We start from the raw sequence: 22,009 nt of genomic DNA, 5'->3' as shown, positions 1-22,009 counted from the left end.
TACACAGTGTCAGGCTACAATTTGGCATCTCCCTTCACTGGCACGAGAAGGTGTGAAATGTCTCCAGTTCTGTGTGCTCTCAGGAAGGCACCCTGGAGTCTAAAACTGCCTTTTCTTAGGATAACATTGTCATGAGTTATTCAGGATTCTGGACAGATGGTGCAGGGGTTAATAGGGAGAGCCTCTCTTTGACGTCAGGGAGGGTTTTTATAGCCTTAGGTGAGCACCCTTCCCTGTCGTTTATACTCCTAACTAGAGTGTGCCCAACCCTGCATCGCTAGTGCCTCTTGCCTGTTCTCGAACGTTGTTTGGTGTATGATCTGTTCTGGACTTGGTTTACGTCTCTTGGTTTCTGACTTGGTAATGTACTGCTCAACCCGTGTATGACCCTCTGCTTCCCCTGACTGCTCTCTGTCATCATGATTCTGTACTGCGTTGCCCAACCCGTGTCTGACCCTCTGCTGCACCTGACGTTCCTCTGCCATTCTGAGTCTGTACTGCGTTGCTATATTTGTGTATGACCCCCTGCTTTATCTGACTATCGCCGCTGCTCAGCCCCGTGTGACTTAGTCTCCTGCCTGTCACCGCTGCGTCCCGGGGGTAAGCCCCGCCCCCTCCTTTGACAAGCGGTCACATGGTGGAAGGTCCTGCTGGTACTGAGTGCCTCTCCATCGCTCCTCCCCTCCCGCTGGTCCTGTGACCATTTTCCTGATCTCAGATACTGCGCCCCTGCCTGGCCACCAAGAGTTACCTTCCCCTGGAGTCTCAGCAGCTTCAGGGCCCGCTGACGCTCGCCTGTCACACCAGTCCTGACAGCTGCAACAGGTGAGCGTGACATTATAAACGACAGGGAGGGGTGCTCACCTAAGGCTATAAAAACCCTCCCTGGCGTCAAAGAGAGGCTCTCCCTATTAACCCCTGCACCATCTGTCCAGAATCCTGAATAACTCATGACAAACATATGCTATCACCTTTTTGAGACCTGCCGCCTAAGGACAGATGCTAGTTAACTGCCAGCCATACAAATACATATTTCCACTACACCAATGTTAAAGGGGTTTTCCAAGCAAAAAAGAAAGTTCCACAAGGACTTAGCAGCTGTAGAAAATAAACTAAGTGATAGTCACCTATTGTCATCCAAATGGATACAGTGCAGGCTGCACCATGCTCTGCACTGACTCAGAAAAGGGAGATGTTACAGTTTTACTAGCAGCTTAGGTGACTTGAGCAACATAACAGTAGATTTTTGTATGACAAGTTGCTCAAGTTATTTGACTGCTGCAGCCAATCACAGACCACAGCGGTCCCAAAACTGTGACTTCTTCACCTGTGTCAGTGCAGACTACCGAGTGACCCATGCTGGATCTAGGTGGGTGCCAGTAGATGAGCATTTCTTAGATTATTCATTTATAGAGCATCAAACCCCAGGGGAACTTTTCTTTATGCCATAGCTCAACTAGGAACTATGTGTTTCGGCTGACTTGTCCACAGCTGGTCCCAGGCTAGCTTCACCCTTTTACTGACATTTCTCTCTCTATACACAAATAAGAGAAGATATGTCAGGTAACTGGAGTGCGGCAGGTAGAAATTTGTCAGGAACTAGTTAGTCAAGACACACAGCTCCTGGCTGCAACGTTTCAAAGTAAAAACCTACCTGGGTACGATTACATTGCCAATGGCTGATTCATCTCTCCAATGGTTCTAGCAACACGAGTCTGATGACAGGTTCCCTTTAACATTCTGTATTCAGAGCCAACAATAAAAGTTTTTTTTTTAGTCTCTGACATTCTCTAAAAGGTAGCATGTCAGTTGATTCATGCTGGCCAAAGCGATTTCAGCCAGGTATGCTTTACTCTACAATGCTCCGGCATTTCAGATACAAAATAGTTTGAAGATCTGACCAAGGAAAATAGGAATAGATGAGACTAGTCCCCCTGGCCTTCTGCTCCCAGCACCGCTACAGGCGATTGACAGGACTCTCCCATAGCAAGAGACCTGTTAATCACCTGTAGTGGCATTATTGAAGAGTAAATAAACTTTTTTTTTTTAACTAATTTTGTCCAGCATTTTAAGTCTTTGCTTCAGAAAAAGAAAAGTCAAACAACAGTTTATCATATATCTCATGTGGACCCACTTACATTTTAACTCAATTTTTATAAAGTCAGTGTTTCCTCTATTTTCCACAAAAACTCCATCAGGGGCAGAAGTTTTAAAGTAGAAAGAGATGTCAGCGCTGGTCTCTCCTTGGAATGTAGAGAAATGCAGGAAGGAGTTCGGTGCAATAAAGGAGACTGCATTCCAATAATTTTCTGAAAATTGAAGCAAACACAAAAAGTCACATTATAAGAAAGAGACATCTGACAGCAACACATCTATATACAGTTTATTATTCTTAAATGTTATGACCAGCTGCTTGTATCTGGTCTGCCATATATGTATAAATTAGGTAAGACTGTGGTTTACAGTGTTCAGCATAAATGAGTACACCTCCTTTGAAAAGCAAGATTTGAATCAATATCAGACTCAAGTCTAAGTTTCATAGAACATTTTTTTACTTTTCCAAAGTTTTATTTTTCAAAACAAAACAAAACAAGACAATAACATCGAGTCATTAATTGACGCAACAGACGTTAGATCATACAAAATCAAGTGCAAGCGCAAACATAGCGATCGAAGTAATGGATAAAGTACAATAAACGGTATGTCACAAATCAAGTTTAGGGACCACTTTGTTAAATAAAAATCCTACCAAACTCATACTAACGGGGGAGGGAAGACATGGTCCCATACAGACCATTTCTTGAAGAATTTGTTGAAGTGATCATTATGAAGAGCGAATTGTAGCTCATGTGATCTATGTTGATTGATCAGTTTAATTATGTCATTAGAACTAGGCAAAAAATTGGATTTCCAATGGTATGCTATGGTGTTCTTCGTGATGAGACATATATGATTGAAAATAGGTCTCAGTGAATGATCTATTTCACCAAATTTAATGAAAGCAGGGCAATGCAGGGAGTAAGGTTGAAAGGCTTTCCAATTATTTTGTTGATTATAGATGAAGAGATTTGAGACCATAACAATTTAGTCATTGGGCATCCCCAAAAGACATGCAGAATATCCCCTTTTTGGCCGCATCCTCTCCAACAAAGTGGGGAGTTTGAGGAACCTATGTGAGCCAGTCTGTTGGGAGTGTAGTACCATCTGGAGAGAGTTTTATAGTGGGTCTCCTTTAGTGTGATGGACATTACAGATTGGTAAGCTGAAGAAAGAGCGTCCTCCCAACTTTCAGCAGAGAATGAAGAGTTGAGATCCTTCTCCCAACTCAACATTGAGGGATTTTTAAGTAATAATGTGTCGTTATTAAGATTATCATATATGAAACTGTGGCTCCAAAAGATCTGATGTTCATGATTGTTCAATAACTTTACAGATGCTTCAGAGAAATTGAATTTTAGGTCCAGAAAGGATTATATGGTGTCTTTGAGGATTTGGTACTCTAGGAAAGAAGATGAGGAAATATTATATTTTCTCTTGAGAAAAAGAAAACTCGAGAATTTGTTTTCGTGGAAGATGTCTCTTAGTTTGACAATATTGGAATCTGCCCAGATAGGAGACAGAGTACGGTTGACGAGATTTGCTATGAAGGTAAGGGGGAGTTTTTTTTTTATTTCAATTTGCTGAATTTTTAGTCTTGTTTTTGAGAACTTATTCCAGGCTGTAGCAATGGCCTGGAAGATTGGGTGAGCAAACGTGTTGGGCAGGTTATTGGTAATAGCTTTGATAAGTATGGCTTTGGGGTGTACATTGTTATTCAGAGTAGTTTCCAAATCAAGCCAGGCTGGGCTGTGAGAATCGTTTAGCCAGTGAGCACTCTGTTTGATTAAAAGCGTGTTATAGTGAGCTGTGATATTTGGTATGCAAATGCCTCAGTGTATTTTCTTTTTATATAACATTTGTGTTGCAACTCTTGGCTTCTTATGGCCCCATATAAAGGAATTTATCTGTGATTGCATGCTGGTAAGGTGGATAGAGAATATTGGGAGAGGAAGACATTTAAGTATGTGAAGAAGTTTAGGAATAGTGAACATTTTCATTGTCAAGACCTTCCCCCACCAGGTTAAGTGTTTAGTTTTGTAGGTGGCATTGTCTTTATTGATGATTTCAGTCATTTTATTAAGATTGGATTTGACCATCTGTGTGAGGTTTTTGGAGATGAGTACATCTAGGTAGGGAAGAGTTTTGTTGGTCCAATTAAGAGAAGTAACTGTTTTGATATAAGAGACTGATTTTTCATTAACGTTAATCTGGAGAATATATGATTTTTGGTGGTTAATTTTAAAGTTAGCTATGGCAGAGAATTGGTCAATTTCAAAGATAGTTTCAGGGATGGAGATGCAGGGGTCCGTAAGAGTAAGGGATAAGTCGTCGGCATAGAGGCTAATTTTATATTGGCAGTTTTGCGTGTCTATACCTTTGATAGAAGGATGGTTTCTAATTCGTTCTGCTAGGGGCTCCATGGCAAGATTGAAAAGGAGAGGAGAAATGGGGCAACCTTGCCTAGTACCATTTTTTATGAGGAATGTGTCAGATACATGGTTATTGCAAACTACTCTGGCTTTGGGGGATGAGTAAAGAGCCATTATGGAGGTTACTAGTGAATCATTGAATCCAAATTTAGTTAGGGTTTCTCGAAGGAAGGGCCAGCTTAATCTATCGAACGCTTTTTCTGCGTTGAGCGATATTAAAGTCATAGGGTGTTTGGTAGCATTGGCCCATTTTATGGAGTTTATCAGTCTCCTTGGGGCATCCGCTGGTTGCCTTCCTTTGATAAAGCCCAACTGATCATTATGAATAAGCCTAGGGAGAATGGAGCTAAGCCTGTACGCTAGAATTTTAGAATATAATTTAACATCAGTGTTAAGGAGGGATATGGGTCTAAAATTCTCGATAGCCTCTGGATCTCCTTTGTTTTTAGGTAGAACTGAGATGGAAGCTTCCAACATCTCAGAGGGAAATTGACCTGTATTGGAAGCATGGTTAAAGGCCAAGGTGAGGTGAGGTGAAAGGATAGTGTTGAAAGCTTTATAATATGTATTGGTGAACCCGTCGGGGCCTGGAGATTTGTGGAGGTCGAGCTTGTTGATGGCTTCCTCAGTTTCTGATTTGTCTATTGGGGCGGATAAGAACGAAAGGTCATTTTCAGAAAGAAGGGGGAGGTTAATAGATGAGAGGTAATTGGCAATTTCTGCTGTATTCTGAAGCGAAGATGTGGGGTTGGCATTTAAGTTGTAGAGATTGGCATAAAATTTTGCGAATTCATTTGAAATCTCTTGAGGATGGGAAATTTTGGAGTTTCCTACAAGAGATTTGATTTTTTTTATTTTATTTTCAATTCTGCTGTTTTTAATTTTGTTGGCCATGTATTTTGTGGGCTTGTTTAGAGAGGTATAGTAATAGAATTTGGATGATCTCACTGCGGCTTCATAGGGGGCCTGAATTAGATTCCTAAGGTCAATTCTGAGTTTTGATAGGTCCGATTGATGTTGTGGTGATGGCGAGGGCAAACCAATTATAATGTTCTCTATTTTCCGAATTGATTTTTGGATATTGGAAATTTTTAGGTTACTTTCCTTTTTGTTCTTAGAGGAAATGTCTATTAGGATACCCCTTACCACTGCCTTGTGAGCACACCAATTTGTTAGCGGACTGGTGTCTTCTGGCTTGTTCTCATTAAAATAGTTGTTGACAGCGTTTTGTAAGGTAACTTTATGTATGGGGTTATTGACAATGTTGGCGTTACATCTCCAAAGTTTGGTATTTCTTAGCGGAGGACCTAGAAAAATTTTTCCAATAACAGGTGCATCGTCGGACATTGTTCTGTGGCCAATAGAGACATCTTCAAATCTGGTAAGAGAAAAAACATCAGAAACGATGAGGTTGATTCGCGATGCGGATTGGTGGGTATCGGAGAAATGTGAAAATTCTACTGAAGAAGAATTTAGGCATCTATAAGTGTCGAACAGCTCATTTTTATCAAGCCAAGTGTTTAGGTTATCAGTAATGGGTCTAGATAGTGAAGATGAGTCTATCGTGCTGTCTGGGGTGAGGTTAAAATTGCCAAGGAGAAACAGATGTCCTCTCCTCTCAGATGATACCTTTTTCATCAACTTATTGAGAAACTTATGTTGGCCTCTATTGGGTGCGTACAAATTGACTAGTATGCAGACCTGATTATTCAATTTACAAACTAATATGTGGAACCTACCCTCCTCGTCACCGTGTTCCTCTAAGGCATCGAAGGGGATAGATCCATTAATCAGCGCATAGAACATTTTTTAACCCATAACATGAAAGTAAAGTTAATGTAACTTTCACTATAATAAACTTCAGCTTTACTCAAATTAGTGGATGCAAAATTGAATACACCCCACATCAAAAACTACTACATCTAGTATTTTGTATGAACTCCATGATTTGTAAGCGCAGCACCAAGTCTTCTATAGGCATGGAATAAACAAGATGGCGATTTATTACAACATCTATCTTTTCCATTCTCCATTTTTCCATTCTCCAAGAACTCATTTAGAGCCTGAATGTTCAATGGAGATTGATGACAACTTGTCTCTTCAGAATTCCCCATTTCCTATATTTCATTGATGGTATCATAAACTCCCAATTTTGCTGCTCTACATTAGAAGTTTGATAGTCAGGCTAATCATTTTCAAATAAAAAAAATGAAAAAGAACATATGGAGTATGAGCGCCACACGCAGAAATAACCACATTTACATGACTTGGCATATTCTCCCTGAGGTTTTTAAAGTGGTATTCCCATCTCTAAGATCCTACCCCAAAATGTAGTAGATCTAATAACAACAATAATAAAAATAATAGTAATTTTATGAAATCCCTCCAATTAGAAATGTAGTATAGTTCTTCTGATTTGCTTTGTCTTTTTCCTCATGTGCAGGACCTTAGGCATCTATGATTATGACCACTACCAACTATATGAATGCATAACTACCTTATGTATTGTTGATGTGTTCAGTCTTATCATGTGTTTGACCTGTGGCATGAAACTGTCTTCTAGAGCTTCAACAGAGTTTGTCTATTCTTCAACCCGTTTTTTTAGCCTCCTACACATTTCTATTTAAAATTATGACAATGTTTCCATTTACATATCAAAATAACAATAATCCTAATGTTTAAGAATTGAATGTGTAATAATTACTCATACACCTGACTATAATCCAATAAACCCCTGACAGTGCAAGTGAGCCTACAAGAAATGATGCTTTGATGGCTAAGGATATTGATACCAAATATTGATTTGATTTAGATTTCTCTTTTGTTTATTCACTTAGACTTTTGTTACAATTTAAAAATAAAATATTAACACTTCTAATTTAAAATTATTGCTATAATTTGTACATACTTGCTTAAAACACACACATACATACGCACACACATACACACGCACACACATACACATGCACACACATACACACACATACACATGCACACATGCACATTCACACACATACACACGCACATACAGTTGTGGCCAAAAGTATTGACACCCCTGCAATTCTGTCAGATAATACTCAGTTTCTTCCTGAAAATGATTGCAAACACAAATTCTTTGGTATTATTATCTTCATTTAGTTTGTCTTAAATGAAAAAACACAAAAAGAATTGTCATGATCTGACAGTTTTAAACTTGACAAAGTGAATTTTTTTTACTTTGTCAAGTGCAAAGTGTGACGTGATTGCCCCCGGTGGCCATTAGAGTTATCACACGTGGTGTCATTCATTCTGAGCTGCCCCGGTGGTGGTGAGTGGTATCGCACCTTAGTTTTAGGTTAATGTGCACTTAATTATAATTCAGGTGTGAGGCTCTATAAATTAGTCTCAGTGTGTGCAATCATTGTTGGTGATAGTTGTTCATTGGCAACCAACCTTGGTGGTGGAAGGAGCTGGAGAGATTGCTCAGCTCAATCTGAGTCCTGGTGTGGAAGGAGTCACAGAAGGGAGTTCTTTGCAGCGCTGACTGAACTTGGTGGCAGCTATTCAGGAGGAAGGCTGCAGTCGGTTGCTGGACTCTGTGCTGGAGCATTTGCACAGAGAGAGATAAGTTTTCTATTTCCCCTGTTTGTGACTTTCCTTATGTGTGATTTAGTGCAGTGGTGGGATTAGTTTCCGCACCGGCCAATGCCCTAGCGAGGGACTAGGTTCAGGGCGAGTCAGGGCATAAGGTTCGCGTGCGGCGACAGGTTCGGAGCCTGTATAGGGAATGTAAGGAGTGCAGGGATGCTGCCTCAGGGGATCTCAGGAGATCTCCATGTCCCTATTCCCTATTACAGGGCCCACCACTGTAATTGTTCCTGTGTTTCCCCTTATTGTTTAAATTCGCCAGCTGGAGGCGGGGTATCCAGTTTTACGTGTACTTTAAATTCGCCAGCTGGAGGCGGTGTATCCGGCTGCACGTCCCGGTATTATTTAAATTCGCCCCGCTGGAGGCGCTGTATCCAGGGTCACGTGTGTCATAAATTCGCCCTGCTGGAGGCGCTGTGTCCAGTCCCACGTTGACCGTTACATTATCACCAACCGTAAAATTTTTTCTTTTCTACTGAGCTATGGACCTAATGCAAACCTTTACCCAGGTACTGCAGACCTTTACTGAAGAGATTAGGGGGCTGAGCGGTGAGATGGTGCAGCAACTGCAGCTGTTGGTGGGCTTTGGAGGTTTGATTCAGGCACAGGCTCAGCCAGAACCCAAGATATCTCTCCCAGACCGGTTTTCTGGAGGGAGAGATCAATTCTTGGTTTTTCAGCAAGCCTGTAAATTATATTTCAGGCTGCGCCCTCGTTCTTCAGGGAGCGAAGAGCAACGGGTGGGAATCATTATGTCCCTTTTGAAGGGGGATCCCCAATCCTGGGCCTTCTCCCTGCCGGACGATTCACCATCTTTAGAGTCCGTGGACGAGTTTTTTGCGGCTTTGGCGCTTGTGTATGGGGATCCTGATGGCGTCTCTCTGGCGGAATCCCGACTCCGTAGGTGTAAACAGGGAGCCCGGATTGCTGAGGAGTACTGCTCTGAGTTTAGGAGATGGGCCACTAACACTCAGTAGAATGACCCTGCACTTAGGAGTCAATTTGTGCAGGGTCTGTCTCCTAAGTTGCAGGACACTCTGGTGCAGTACGCCGCCCCCAGGTTGCTGGAGGCCGCCATGTCCCTCGCCATCCGGGTGGATAGACGCCTTAGGGAAAGACATACACAAAATGTGCCCCCTGTAGTCCTCTCCAGGGGTGAGGACCCCCCGGTATGGTTGGTGGAACCCAGGCAGCCCGGTGTTGTTGGTACAAATAGGGGGTTGCCTGGGGTTCGCCGTGGTGGGGGGGTATGCTTTTCCTGTGGGAAGCCGGGCCATATCATGGGAGCCTGCCCAGGGCGTGCCAAGTCTCCGGACGAACCTATGCAAGTAGGAGGTGTTGGGTTGTGTTCAGGCCTGCCTACGGTTCAGGGAGTGGGGTTGGCATGTTTTTCCTGTGGGCAGACTGGTCATTTCCTTAAGGCATGCCCATTACGTGCCTAAATATCTGTGTCATCTCAGAAGCCGCAGACCCCTGGTCGTTTGGAGGGAGGCAACCAGGGAGTGTACATTTCCTCCATTTTTCCCTCCCAAGGTATTATGTCAGCAGAAGTGTTAGCTGGCGGGGTACCGGAGGTGGTACCGGTGCTTGTGGACAGCGGAGCAGGAGTCAGTCTGGTGGATGCTCGTTTTGTCCAGACTCATGGCCTGAAGTGTAGGACGCTGGCCCAACCTATAAGCGTCCAGGCCATTAACTCTGTTCCACTGAGTCAGGGGAGCCTTACCCAAGTCGTAGAAAACATCCATCTGCGTATTGGACATCATGAGGAGTCCTTGTCATGCTACGTCTTGGAGGGAATGCCAGTACCTATCGTTTTAGGCTTCCCTTGGCTGAAAAAACACAACCCGGGGATAGATTGGCGAGCTAGGGAAGTAGTCAGCTGGGGGCAGTCGTGTGGGGGCTGCTGCCTTGAGACCACTGTCTCTGCCGTCTCTCTTCAGGGGACCCCTTCCTCTCCAGTGAGAGCAGCGATTGTGCGGCGGGGGAGTAGGGGCAAGTTTCAGCCCTCGCCGCTAGCAAACCCTGTGAGGGGCAGACCTCGTGGTGGAAAGGGTTGGAGGGTGGTGTACCCTATGGTGTAGTGCGGGGGTGTGTGTGTGGTGACACAGGGGGACGCCTCTGTTATCAGGTCCAGAATGAGTTCACCAAGTTTTATGACAAACGAATGTGTGCAATAAACGTTCAGGTCCGGACCTGTGTGTGAACGAGTGTGTATGGGTGCCACCAGAAAACATCTTGTGGAAGTGTGTTGTGGAGCCTGATCAGCTCATAACAAACAAACATACTCATACATAAACTCGTTCCCCAGGTCGGTGCTGTGGAGATGAGTGGTGCCTCCAAAATAAACTTTATTGCCTATACCAGCTGTGTGTTTGTCATAAATTTGAATTCAGGTGAGGGTGGGGTGAACTCAGGGTCTGGGCGTCCCCGCTGTAGGTGTTTCCCTAATGTGGGGTGGTCTTGAGGGTCCAGAGGCCCCTCATTGGGGAGGGGGTACTGTCATGATCTGACAGTTTTAAACTTGACAAAGTGAATTTTTTTTACTTTGTCAAGTGCAAAGTGTGACGTGATTGCCCCCGGTGGCCATTAGAGTTATCACACGTGGTGTCATTCATTCTGAGCTGCCCCGGTGGTGGTGAGTGGTATCGCACCTTAGTTTTAGGTTAATGTGCACTTAATTATAATTCAGGTGCGAGGCTCTATAAATTAGTCTCAGTGTGTGCAATCATTGTTGGTGATAGTTGTTCATTGGCAACCAACCTTGGTGGTGGAAGGAGCTGGAGAGATTGCTCAGCTCAATCTGAGTCCTGGTGTGGAAGGAGTCACAGAAGGGAGTTCTTTGCAGCGCTGACTGAACTTGGTGGCAGCTATTCAGGAGGAAGGCTGCAGTCGGTTGCTGGACTCTGTGCTGGAGCATTTGCACAGAGAGAGAGATAAGTTTTCTATTTCCCCTGTTTGTGACTTTCCTTATGTGTGATTTAGTGCAGTGGTGGGATTAGTTTCCGCACCGACCAATGCCCTAGCGAGGGACTAGGTTCAGGGCGAGTCAGGGCATAAGGTTCGCGTGCGGCGACAGGTTCGGAGCCTGTATAGGGAATGTAAGGAGTGCAGGGACGCTGCCTCAGGGGAGCTCAGGAGATCTCCATGTCCCTATTCCCTATTACAGGGCCCACCACTGTAATTGTTCCTGTGTTTCCCCTTATTGTTTAAATTCGCCAGCTGGAGGCGGGGTATCCAGTTTTACGTGTACTTTAAATTCGCCAGCTGGAGGCGGTGTATCCGGCTGCACGTCCCGGTATTATTTAAATTCGCCCCGCTGGAGGCGCTGTATCCAGGGTCACGTGTGTCATAAATTCGCCCTGCTGGAGGCGCTGTGTCCAGTCCCACGTTGACTGTTACAAGAATTGTCCTAAAACCAAATTGGATATAATTCCACACCAAACATAAAAAAGAGGGTGGACAAAAGTATTAGCACTGTTTGAAAAATCATGTGATGCTTCCCTAATTTGTGTAATTAACTGCACCTGTAACTTACCTGTGGCACCTAACTGGTGTTGGCAATATCTAAATCACACTTGCAGCCAGTTGACATGGATTAAAGTTGACTCAACCTTTGTCCTGTGTCCTTGTGTGTACCACATTGAGCATGGAGAAAAGAAAGAAGACCAAAGAACTGTCTGAGGACTTGAGAAACCAAATTGTGAGGAAGCATGAGCAATCTCAAGGCTACAAGTCCATCTCCAAAGACCTGAATGTTCCTGTGTCTACCGTGCGCAGTGTCATTAAGAAGTTACAAGCCCATGGCACTGTGGCTAACCTCCCTAGATGTGGACGGAAAAGAAAAATTGACAAGAGATTTCAGCGCAAGATTGTGCGGATGTTGGATAAAGAACCTCGACTAACATCCAAACAAGTTCAAGCTGCCCTGCAGTCCGAGGGTACAACAGTGTCAACCCGTACTATCCGTCGGCGTCTGAATGAAAAGGGACTGTATGGTAGGAGACCCAGGAAGACCCCACTTCTTACCCCGAGACATAAAAAAGCCAGGCTGGAGTTTGCCAAAACTTACCTGAAAAAGCCTAAAATGTTTTGGAAGAATGTTCTCTGGTCAGATGAGACAAAAGTAGAGCTTTTTGGGCAAAGGCATCAACATAGAGTTTACAGGAGAAAAAAAAGAGGCATTCAAAGAAAAGAACACGGTCCCTACAGTCAAACATGGCGGAGGTTCCCTGATGTTTTGGGGTTGCTTTGCTGCCTCTGGCACTGGACTGCTTGACCGTGTGCATGGCATTATGAAGTCTGAAGACTACCAACAAATTTTGCAGCATAATGTAGGGCCCAGTGTGAGAAAGCTGGGTCTCCCTCAGAGGTCATGGGTCTTCCAGCAGGAAAATGACCCAAAACACACTTCTAAAAGCACTAGAAAATGGTTTGAGAGAAAGCACTGGAGACTTCTAAGGTGGCCAGCAATGAGTCCAGACCTGAATCCCATTGAACACCTGTGGAGAAATCTAAAAATGGCAGTTTGGAGAAGGCACCCTTCAAATATCAGGGACCTGGAGCAGTTTGCCAAAGAAGAATGGTCTAAAATTCCAGCAGAGCATTGTAAGAAACTCATTGATGGTTACCGGAAGCGGTTGGTCGCAGTTATTTTGGCTAAAGGTTGTGCAACCAAGTATTAGGCTGAGGGTGCCAATACTTTTGTCCGGCCCATTTTTGGAGTTTTGTGTGAAATGATCAATGTTTTGCTTTTTGCTTCATTCTCTTTTGTGTTTTTTCATTTAAGACAAATTAAATGAAGACAATAATACCAAAGAATTTGTGTTTGCAATCATTTTCAGGAAGAAACTGAGTATTATCTGACAGAATTGCAGAGGTGTCAATACTTTTGGCCACAACTGTACATACACACACAGATACGCGCACACATACACGCATACACACGCACACACATACACATGCACACACATACACACGCACACACATACACATGCTCACACATACACACGCACACAAATACACATGCATGCATGTACACATTAACATACATACACACACATACACAAGCACACACATACACACACATGCACATGCACACACATGCCCACACATTCACACACATGCACATTCACACACATACATACACACACATATACATACACACACAGATACGCGCACACATACACGCATGCACACACATACACACGCACACACATACACATGCTCACACATACACACGCACACAAATACACATGCATGCACGTACACATTAACATACATACACACACATACACATACACACACATGCACATGCACACACATGCCCACACATTCACACGCACAGACATACACATTCACACACATACGCACGCACATACACATTCACTCACATAACACATACACACACACATACACATTCACACACACATTCCTGCACATACACACACATATACACACACATACACACCTACACACATACACACGCATGCACATACACATTCACACACATACACACACACATTCATGCACATACACATTCACACACATACACACATACACGTGCACGCACATACACACGCATGCACATACACACACATACACCTGCACACACGCACACACACACACATGCACACACATACACATATGCATGCACATACACATTCACACACATACACACATATACACATGTGCATGCACACATACACATGCACACACATACACACTCACACACATGCACACACACATACACATTCACACACATACACACGCATATACACACACATGCACACACACGCACACACTTACGCACACATACACATGCACCCACATACACACACATACACATGCACACACATACATATGTGCACACATACACATTCACACACACATTTATTTGAGGACTTTTGTGTAGATGTTGTAGATAGTAGATTAAAATCAGTGTGTATTGTTGCATTCATCATTTCAGTAGTGCTTGGTGTTAAAATTGAAGAAATCATATTACAAGCCTTGGCCGAAAAAAAATTACAAAAGTTTTCATTTGAAAATGTTACTTTTATATCTCAGGCGCAATGAATCAGTTTTCAAACCACTCAGATACAGATGTGTCAGTAAAATGAATGGGCTCAGAATATAGCAATGTGGTCCTTGCTATAACTCTTTCCTTGCTCGAAATTATAATCTGAATGTAGAACCTTGGACTATGTTTAGCACCTGTGATGCGTGCAAATAATCTTTTATTTCATTCCAAACCAACTGTTCTCATCTGTCCGACCAAAATGCGAGAGCGAGAAGAATAAAAGCAGTGCTCATTTTTATGTCATTTGTATTTTATGTTGACCTAGCTTGGAAGAAAATATCAATTTGATGCAGAAGCTTTAAATCACCTAAACTTTATCATAAAGTCGACCACAGATGGATGTTGTGACTTGTTGATTTTCAGTTTTATGATCGTTTTAAACTTGTTTTTGAAAACTCCTGTTTGTTTCTCAAAAAGAAAAAAGGACTTAAAAATGCAGCAAAGATCACAGCCAAGGTTACCATGTGACACCAATAGCCAAGATTATCTCCCAAATACAGAAAATACATAGCATATAAAGTACCCTGCCTTCGTGAAACAGTAAAACAATCTATTTGCTTTATTGAATGACTCTTTCATGATACAATAGAGCTTTGCTCTTGGTTATAGGACACATTTTTTTCTCCAGCCAACTGATACACTTTACATTTTAAAGGGAATATTTCATCAGAAAATGACTTATTTTTTAAATCATGTTTTTGTATTACACCTATTTTTAAACCTTTTTGGTAATGTTTTTTTATTTTTAACAACAAATCAAAATTAGTAACCTTGCCATTTTCTCACTGGCCATTATGGCTTTTTCAGAGATCGCAGGGACATAGTTAGCTGATCACTGGTGAGTTGTCACATAGACAGACCCACCAGCGGTCAGGACCAGCAAGCAAGCTGGTATCCAGGGTAAACAGCAGGTAACTAAAGAGCCACGCGGCTCTTAGATACCCGCTGTTTACCCTGGATACCAGCGTGCACAGCGGGTAACTAAGAGCCGTGCGGCTCTTAGATATCCGCTGTTTACCCTGGATACCAGCGCTGGTATCCAGGGTAAACAGCGGGTATCTAAGAGCCGCGCGGCTCTTAGTGACCCGCTGTGCATGCTGGTATCCAGGGTAAACAGCAGGTATCTAAGACCCGCGCGGTTATTAGTTACCTGCTGTTTACCCTGGATACCAGCTCCCAGCGTCGCTGATCGTTGGTCTCTTGCTGTCACAGGCAGCAATGTGTGCTGCCCAGCAGGAGACCAGTGAGAGAATTATGGCTCAGAGCATTAAGCAATGATTAATGATCAGCCATCTGATCGTTGATCGTTGCTACATGTCACACGCAACGATGTCATTTCGACATCACTGCAACGTCACCAAACTGGTGACATTGCAACGATATCATTCACAATATCGGTGCGTGTAACGACCCCCTTATACTAAATGTCAATAGAGAGTTTACTGCAGGCTCCTTAAAACTGAAGTCAGGATTATAATGACCGCTAACACCTCTATACACAGCTGATAAACCAGCATATAAAAACAGATTGATTGTCCAGCTATAGAATTCAATGAGTTCCTGGCACTCACGTACTGATGAATCAAGCTATTAGTCCAATAAACACATACATTGAATTAGGACATGTTTCAGCCATCGCAGGCTTTCATCAACAATCTAACTGGATTTATGTGTTTATTGGATTAATAGCCTGATTCATCAGCATGTGAGTGTCAGGACCTTATTGAATTCTATACATTGCATTTTCCTTCAGTGCCAGTTCACACAGAGTGCCGATCCACCTTTTGGACTCTAAAATTGTTCAGCTATGTCTTGGTCCCCTCTATCAATTTAGAACATGCGAATGCTTGGCCATGTGCATGTGTGCGTGTATGTATGATGTGTAGGAGGGGGAAATTAGGGCTATCTGCAATTTATCTCTGGCTTTAATTATCAATGTGTTGACATGGTACACATGAGTCACATTTAATGGAGTTGTCCGGCTTTAGGGTACAAGTCTGCAGTCACTCTATGTAACTGCAGACTTATTAATCCTCACATTGGGCTGTCAAGTGACCACAAGTATGTGATTTGCATACTTCCGGCCACATTCCGTCTAGACTGTATCTGACCTCGTTCAATACAATTGCAATGAGTGAGGCCAAGCCCATCTAGTTGGCATGTGACTATATGTATGCAAATCACATACTCACGGTCAAGCAGCTGCCACTCCCGGCAAATCCTCACAACTCGCAGTGTGCCTGCCATGAGGATTCACAAGTCTGTAGTCACATAGAGTGATTGCAGACTTGTAGCCTAAGGATGAGTAACCCTTTTAACCATTAACAATTTTGGCCAACAGAAGATGCACTGCCTTTAGTTACAATACCATTGAGTACAATGCAATTAAATAACTGTCAATTATTTATCTAATAATTATTTATCTTATATAATCTTATGATATACGTCCATGTATGCAGGCAACATTTTTCTGCTTGAGTAAATGACAGCTTCTTTCTTAAAAAAAAAAAGATATTAAATGGCAAACCCAAAATCCAAAAGAAGGACCTGGTGTTTGGTTACTCACACAGATCTCTTCATAATACCTTTGATACCACCAACTATTTAGTAAAAGCAAAGACAGAAACCAAAACCCAACCTTTATAAAACTTCAGTAGCAATAATCTTACTCTTCAATTTTATTTATTGATTGTTCTAGATTTTAATAGTATATGTGATATAAAAGCCAACACATTTTTAACAAGTAAAGGTGTTTGGAGAATGATGAAAGTTTTCGCAATTGGATCCAGGTAAATGAGGACTTGGAGAAAGCCTACAGAAAGCCAAGAGCCTGACCAAGTACCCGTGGGTTAATTACTGGTTTGACCCATATTTTCTCTAAAACAGTATTGAGTTTGTTTCTACCTTTTACAGTCCAGAAAATGAACAACTCCCTTATCTCTGTTTTCAGATTAAAAGTGCATTTACACTACAGGATAATTGAGAATGAGTGTCCCTAGGAACGCTCATTTCCTGATAATTATGCCGTGTAATTAGGCCGCCGATCACCCAACGAAAGAGATAAAACTCTTATAATCAGGAGAAGTAGTCCTTTGGTTTGCATCGTTCTCTGCTGCCCATCATCCTGTGTAACTAGGATCTGTGCTGCTGAGTACTATGGCAGCCTATGTGCCCTGGACGATCTATTACAGATTACTCAGTGCGTATCTGAAGTGATGTCTGCTTGTGTAAGCGCAATATTAAACTATCACTGATCACCAAAACAGTAATGGTGGTTATTTAGTGCGGGTCATCTGGTGTAAAAGGTTCTTAACTCTTCAGGGCAATTATTGTGCCAAAATCTAGGACGTATATTTGTAATAAAAATCAATATTTGATTAGTGAGCATCTGACCGTGAGAGTTGCATACTCTTAGGGCTCGCTCACACGAGCAAGTACAAGCAGATAAAAAATTGGATAGTACTCAGACAAGTGTTACTCTAAGGCAGTGCAGAACAGTTACAGCATGCTGTGAGTGGTTGCGAGAATTGGATCACACGTACCCATACGGCTGAAGTGACACTAGCATATATCATCCAATGCAAGAGCATCGGATGCGATATATGAATGAGACTCGGCTCCAGCTCCAGAGTTTGAGCCGAGTGTCAGTGCTCTATGTTCTGAACCTCTGGCATGGGAGAATCGAAGCACAGGTGCAGAGGAGATGGAGAGAGTAATTTATCCATCTCCTCCTTTGTCGGCGTCTGTGGGAATTGCACTGCATTTGTTTGACATTGGATGTTTCACATGCACCCATAGACTTGTATGAGCACATGCAATCCAATTCGTGCAGCCACCCACAGCATGCTGTGATAGTTTTCTCATGCTGAATCATAATGAGAAAATAGTCACAGATGTGCACTGTCCCATAGAATAACACTGGGCCGAGTGCAATCCGATTTTTTATTGGACTGCACTCATCTGATTTATTCACTTGTGTGAGCGAGCCCTAATGGTAGGTTCACAAGACTGATTTTTCCACATACATGAAAAACAGAACAATTATTCTGATCATAGTTTGACAAGAGATCAATTAGAGTGGCATCAGTTTTTCTTGTACGTGGAGAGAAAAAAAAATGTTTCTCCATCTTGGGCTTTCTGTCAGTCCATGACAATTGGATAACCCTCAGATGTCATCCGAATGTTGTCCAATTTTTTTTCCACAGACCCAAAGTCTTACACTGGCAATTTTAATCCAGTTGAGCCCTCAGATCAAAATGGGAAAAATCTCCAATTTTTTCCACATACCACTCGGTGTGAATAAAAAATGTAATATGTGTACTGCCACATAAAATACCATCAGTACAAGGGCTAGCTCTGAAAACCATGGGAAAATCAGACATCTGCACAAACCCTTCATGGGACGAGCTGCAGCACCACACAGCTCACAGAGACTATATGCCTAAGTAAATTGGAGTGCTATGACCTCTTCATTGAGCTCATAGGAAGGTGTCATGGAGGGTTAAACACTCTCTGATATGATAAAAATGGCCTACCTACAGGCAAACCATCAATGACAAAGTGCCAAATGTCCTTCTAAACTAAATTTATGCTGTATAAAACAAAAAAAAAATCTTTAAAATGAATCAATTAATGGAAAAATGTTTTTTTTTACATATTTGAAGGTGAATCAAAAATGAAGACTGATTATTCACATCCATCATTCATTTGCAAATAAATTGTTCTGATGTACATGAATCCTGTTAGTGTTTAATTTATTGCACCTTCCTATTGAATGTGACAGAATCTCAAAAAAATCTAACGAGAAAGAAATCAACAAAAAGACATAAAAGCCAAAGAAATATGTAGCCATAAATGCAGAGTGTTTCGGTATCTCTGGGAACAGAGGAATAAAAATTCACGCTCCGTACTAATTAATCAGTGGTGCAATATCAATGTATCAATTATATGTTGGTTTATTGTGACATGTATAGCTGATACCATGGGTCTAGTAAAAAAGAGAAGAAGGCAGCATGCTTTCAGCACAAGTAAAATAAACCAGCATGTAATTGATAACTTGATTTTCCTGCACTGATTAATTAGAAAAGAGGTTTCTCATTTGCTTTTTGTCCTAATCACCAGATGGTTAGAGTAGAACTGCAGCGAATAAACTGTATTCCATGCCCTATTACACTCCGTGCAAACTCTTCAAATCAGAATAATGTTTGCATTGTACAGTTAGAGAATGTTTGTAACCATCTGATATAGTAATATTACTCTATATCAGGGGCAGACAATGAGCTCCAAGGACCCCTGTGTGAGATGTGTGTTTGGCCTCATCAACATAACAAAAGCATATTGTACACACATCTGAAAAACGTAGCACACACATTAGATAAGGACAGCGCGCACAAACATAGAGCAAGTACTAGACACATCAAACAAGTGGAAAGCATACATTTCACAAGTGAGCTCTTGTCACACAAGCACAGCACAGAAGTCACACAAGCACAGCACAGAAGTCACACAAGCACAGCACACAAATCACACAAGCACGTTGCACATGTTACAGAAGAGCGCATGTCAAACTAATGTAACACAGACATTGGAGAAGTACAATGCACTCTTCACACAAGCATAGCTCACATGGCATTCAAGTACATATGCCAATCAAAACCTGCAAATGTCAAAAAAGTATAGTACACACAGCAGAGAAGGACAGCTCACATGTCAGAAAAGCATAGTGTACAATTTAGACAATTTAGAAGAGCACAGCACACACATCCAGGGAAGCAAAGTGCACACATTTTTTCACAAGCACCGCACACATCAGAAAAGCACAGCACACATTTTACACAAGCACAGCACATGTTTCACAAGCACACAGGGCCATATTTGCCACTAGGCACTTGAGGGCCGGTGCCTACGGCGGGAAGATGTGGGGGGCGGCACCTGGGCAAGGATTCTTTTTTTAAGTCCGGGCCGGCCCGCCCACTCACCCCAGTCTTCTGGCTGCTGCAGGGGTCCTACGTGACGATCCGCCCCGCCTCCTTCCCTGGCAGGTGAATCCAGAAGCGAGGACCGTGAGCGCTGGACACTGTGGCATTCTGCGGTTGCTTAGTAACAGCCTTCGTGATGCCTAATCTGTGAAGCCACAGAGTGCCCTCGCTGTGACCTCTCCCCTTGGCCCCCCTCCTCCACACAACACGGAAGTGTCTGCTGGTTCTCAGTGCAGGCTGAGGTCCTCTCCGGATACCTGCAGGCCAGGCCCGGCAGACCTGACTGCCAATGAGTGCAAGGCCCCGGCAGCTCCTTCCATTGCTAAGAAGAGGTAGATGGTGTGGTGGGCAGGGCAGGTGGGTATGCGGGAGGTGGGCTGGGTATGAGGGATAGTGGTTAAGTGTGGGTGATAGGAGCGGAGTAGCAGAGCTAGGTATGAGGGATAGTGGTGTAGTGTGGGTGACTGTCTTGCAGCCGCACGCTCCTGTCCGAGTACCGGCGGCAGTGCCGGGTGTTGACATGCGAGACTCATGCAAGTTTCTCACATGTCTGACCCGGCCTTAGTCATACTGACCAATGGGGGGAGGCAGCACTAAAAGTGCCTAGGGCAGCACAAACTCTAAATACGTCCCTGCAAGCACAGCACACACATCATGAAAGCACAGTGCTCATGACAGAAGCACAGCACAAACATCAGAAAACAGTTGATACATCATATCAGTGCATACATCATGTAAGCACAGTTCACAAGTTAGAGAAGCACAGACCACACATCAGAGAAGCACAACTCACATGTTACACAAACAAAGTGGTTGCGTCACACAAGCACAGAACATGCACCACACAAGCACTGTACACAAGTTAGAAAACACAGAGCACATGTCAAAGAAGCACAACCCAACCACAATGTACAGGTCACTCAAACATGGCTCTCATGCCAGAGAAGCACAGCACTTATATCACACAAGCGCAAAGAAGATGTAACACAAGCACGCACAGTGCATGTGTGTAATAGAGACCCATAGGCCTGACTAATCAAGACTGATGTTTTGTTGGTGCAAGTCTTGATAAAATGTGTGATGGAGTAAGATCTGCCAATATAGTGCCTCTTAATGAATTTTGCACATCTTTTAGCTGTTGTTTCCAAATTTTAGAAATGTACTATGACTGGAATACCCTTCTGTAGTTATTTACGCAACTTTTGAGGTTGAAATTAAGATAAATTTGTTGAGGATGCTCATTCATACTCTTGGCTGCACTCTACCCACATTTCTAAAAATGGGTAGAGCAGGCATGAAAAATGCCTAAAAGCGCAACTTATGGGTTATGCAGTGTTATGCCAGAATAGTGGCGTGAACTGTTAGATGAATCACGACTATGGAATCATGGAGCAAAATACATTGATGCAAAGATGTTGAATAGTGGGGTTTGTAAGGGTATGTTTCCACGGTTAGTAAACGCTGCAGCTTAGACGTTGCGTACATCCACAGCGTCCAACCCGCAGAGTCCAGATGTTACAGCATAGTGGATGGGATTAAAAAAAATCCCATGCCCACTATGCATGCTCTGACGTCCACGGCTTACCTGCGGAGAGGGACTTGCGGCACGACTTTTCAGTATGTCTATTTATCTTGCAGAGACACTAGTGTCTGCAAGATAAATTTCACCCGTCTCAATTTATTGGACTTGGTGATTCTGCATGGTTCAATGAACTCATGCGGAATCACCTGCGTTCAAAAGCCAGCAGCGCTTTGGATGCAGTGGACAAGCGCAGCATTCAAAGCACTGCCGATTACTG

At 43.0% G+C, this 22,009-nt stretch overlaps 1 protein-coding gene and 1 long non-coding RNA gene across 2 annotated transcripts in view; one reads left to right on the top strand and one right to left on the bottom strand.

Moving 5' to 3' along the window:
- The window catches only part of CNTNAP2 (contactin associated protein 2), a 2,930,334-nt gene that overhangs the window by 191,005 nt on the left and 2,717,320 nt on the right, over positions 1 to 22,009 (bottom strand). The window contains exon 16 of the mRNA XM_073550056.1: positions 2,139 to 2,309. Coding sequence (XP_073406157.1) covers positions 2,139 to 2,309 — 171 coding nt within the window. The remainder of the gene's footprint in view (positions 1 to 2,138; positions 2,310 to 22,009) is intronic.
- LOC141052759 (uncharacterized) overlaps positions 1 to 22,009 on the top strand; it is a 64,073-nt gene that overhangs the window by 13,817 nt on the left and 28,247 nt on the right. The gene's annotated exons all lie outside the window — the stretch shown is intronic.

The sequence above is a fragment of the Dendrobates tinctorius genome, unplaced genomic scaffold (genome assembly GCF_039654945.1).
Source record: "Dendrobates tinctorius isolate UK_male_01 unplaced genomic scaffold, ASM3965494v1 ptg000162l, whole genome shotgun sequence".
NCBI lineage: Eukaryota > Metazoa > Chordata > Amphibia > Anura > Dendrobatidae > Dendrobates > Dendrobates tinctorius.
Note: the sequence above shows the minus strand (reverse complement) of the source record. Positions and strands in the feature narration are given on the sequence as shown.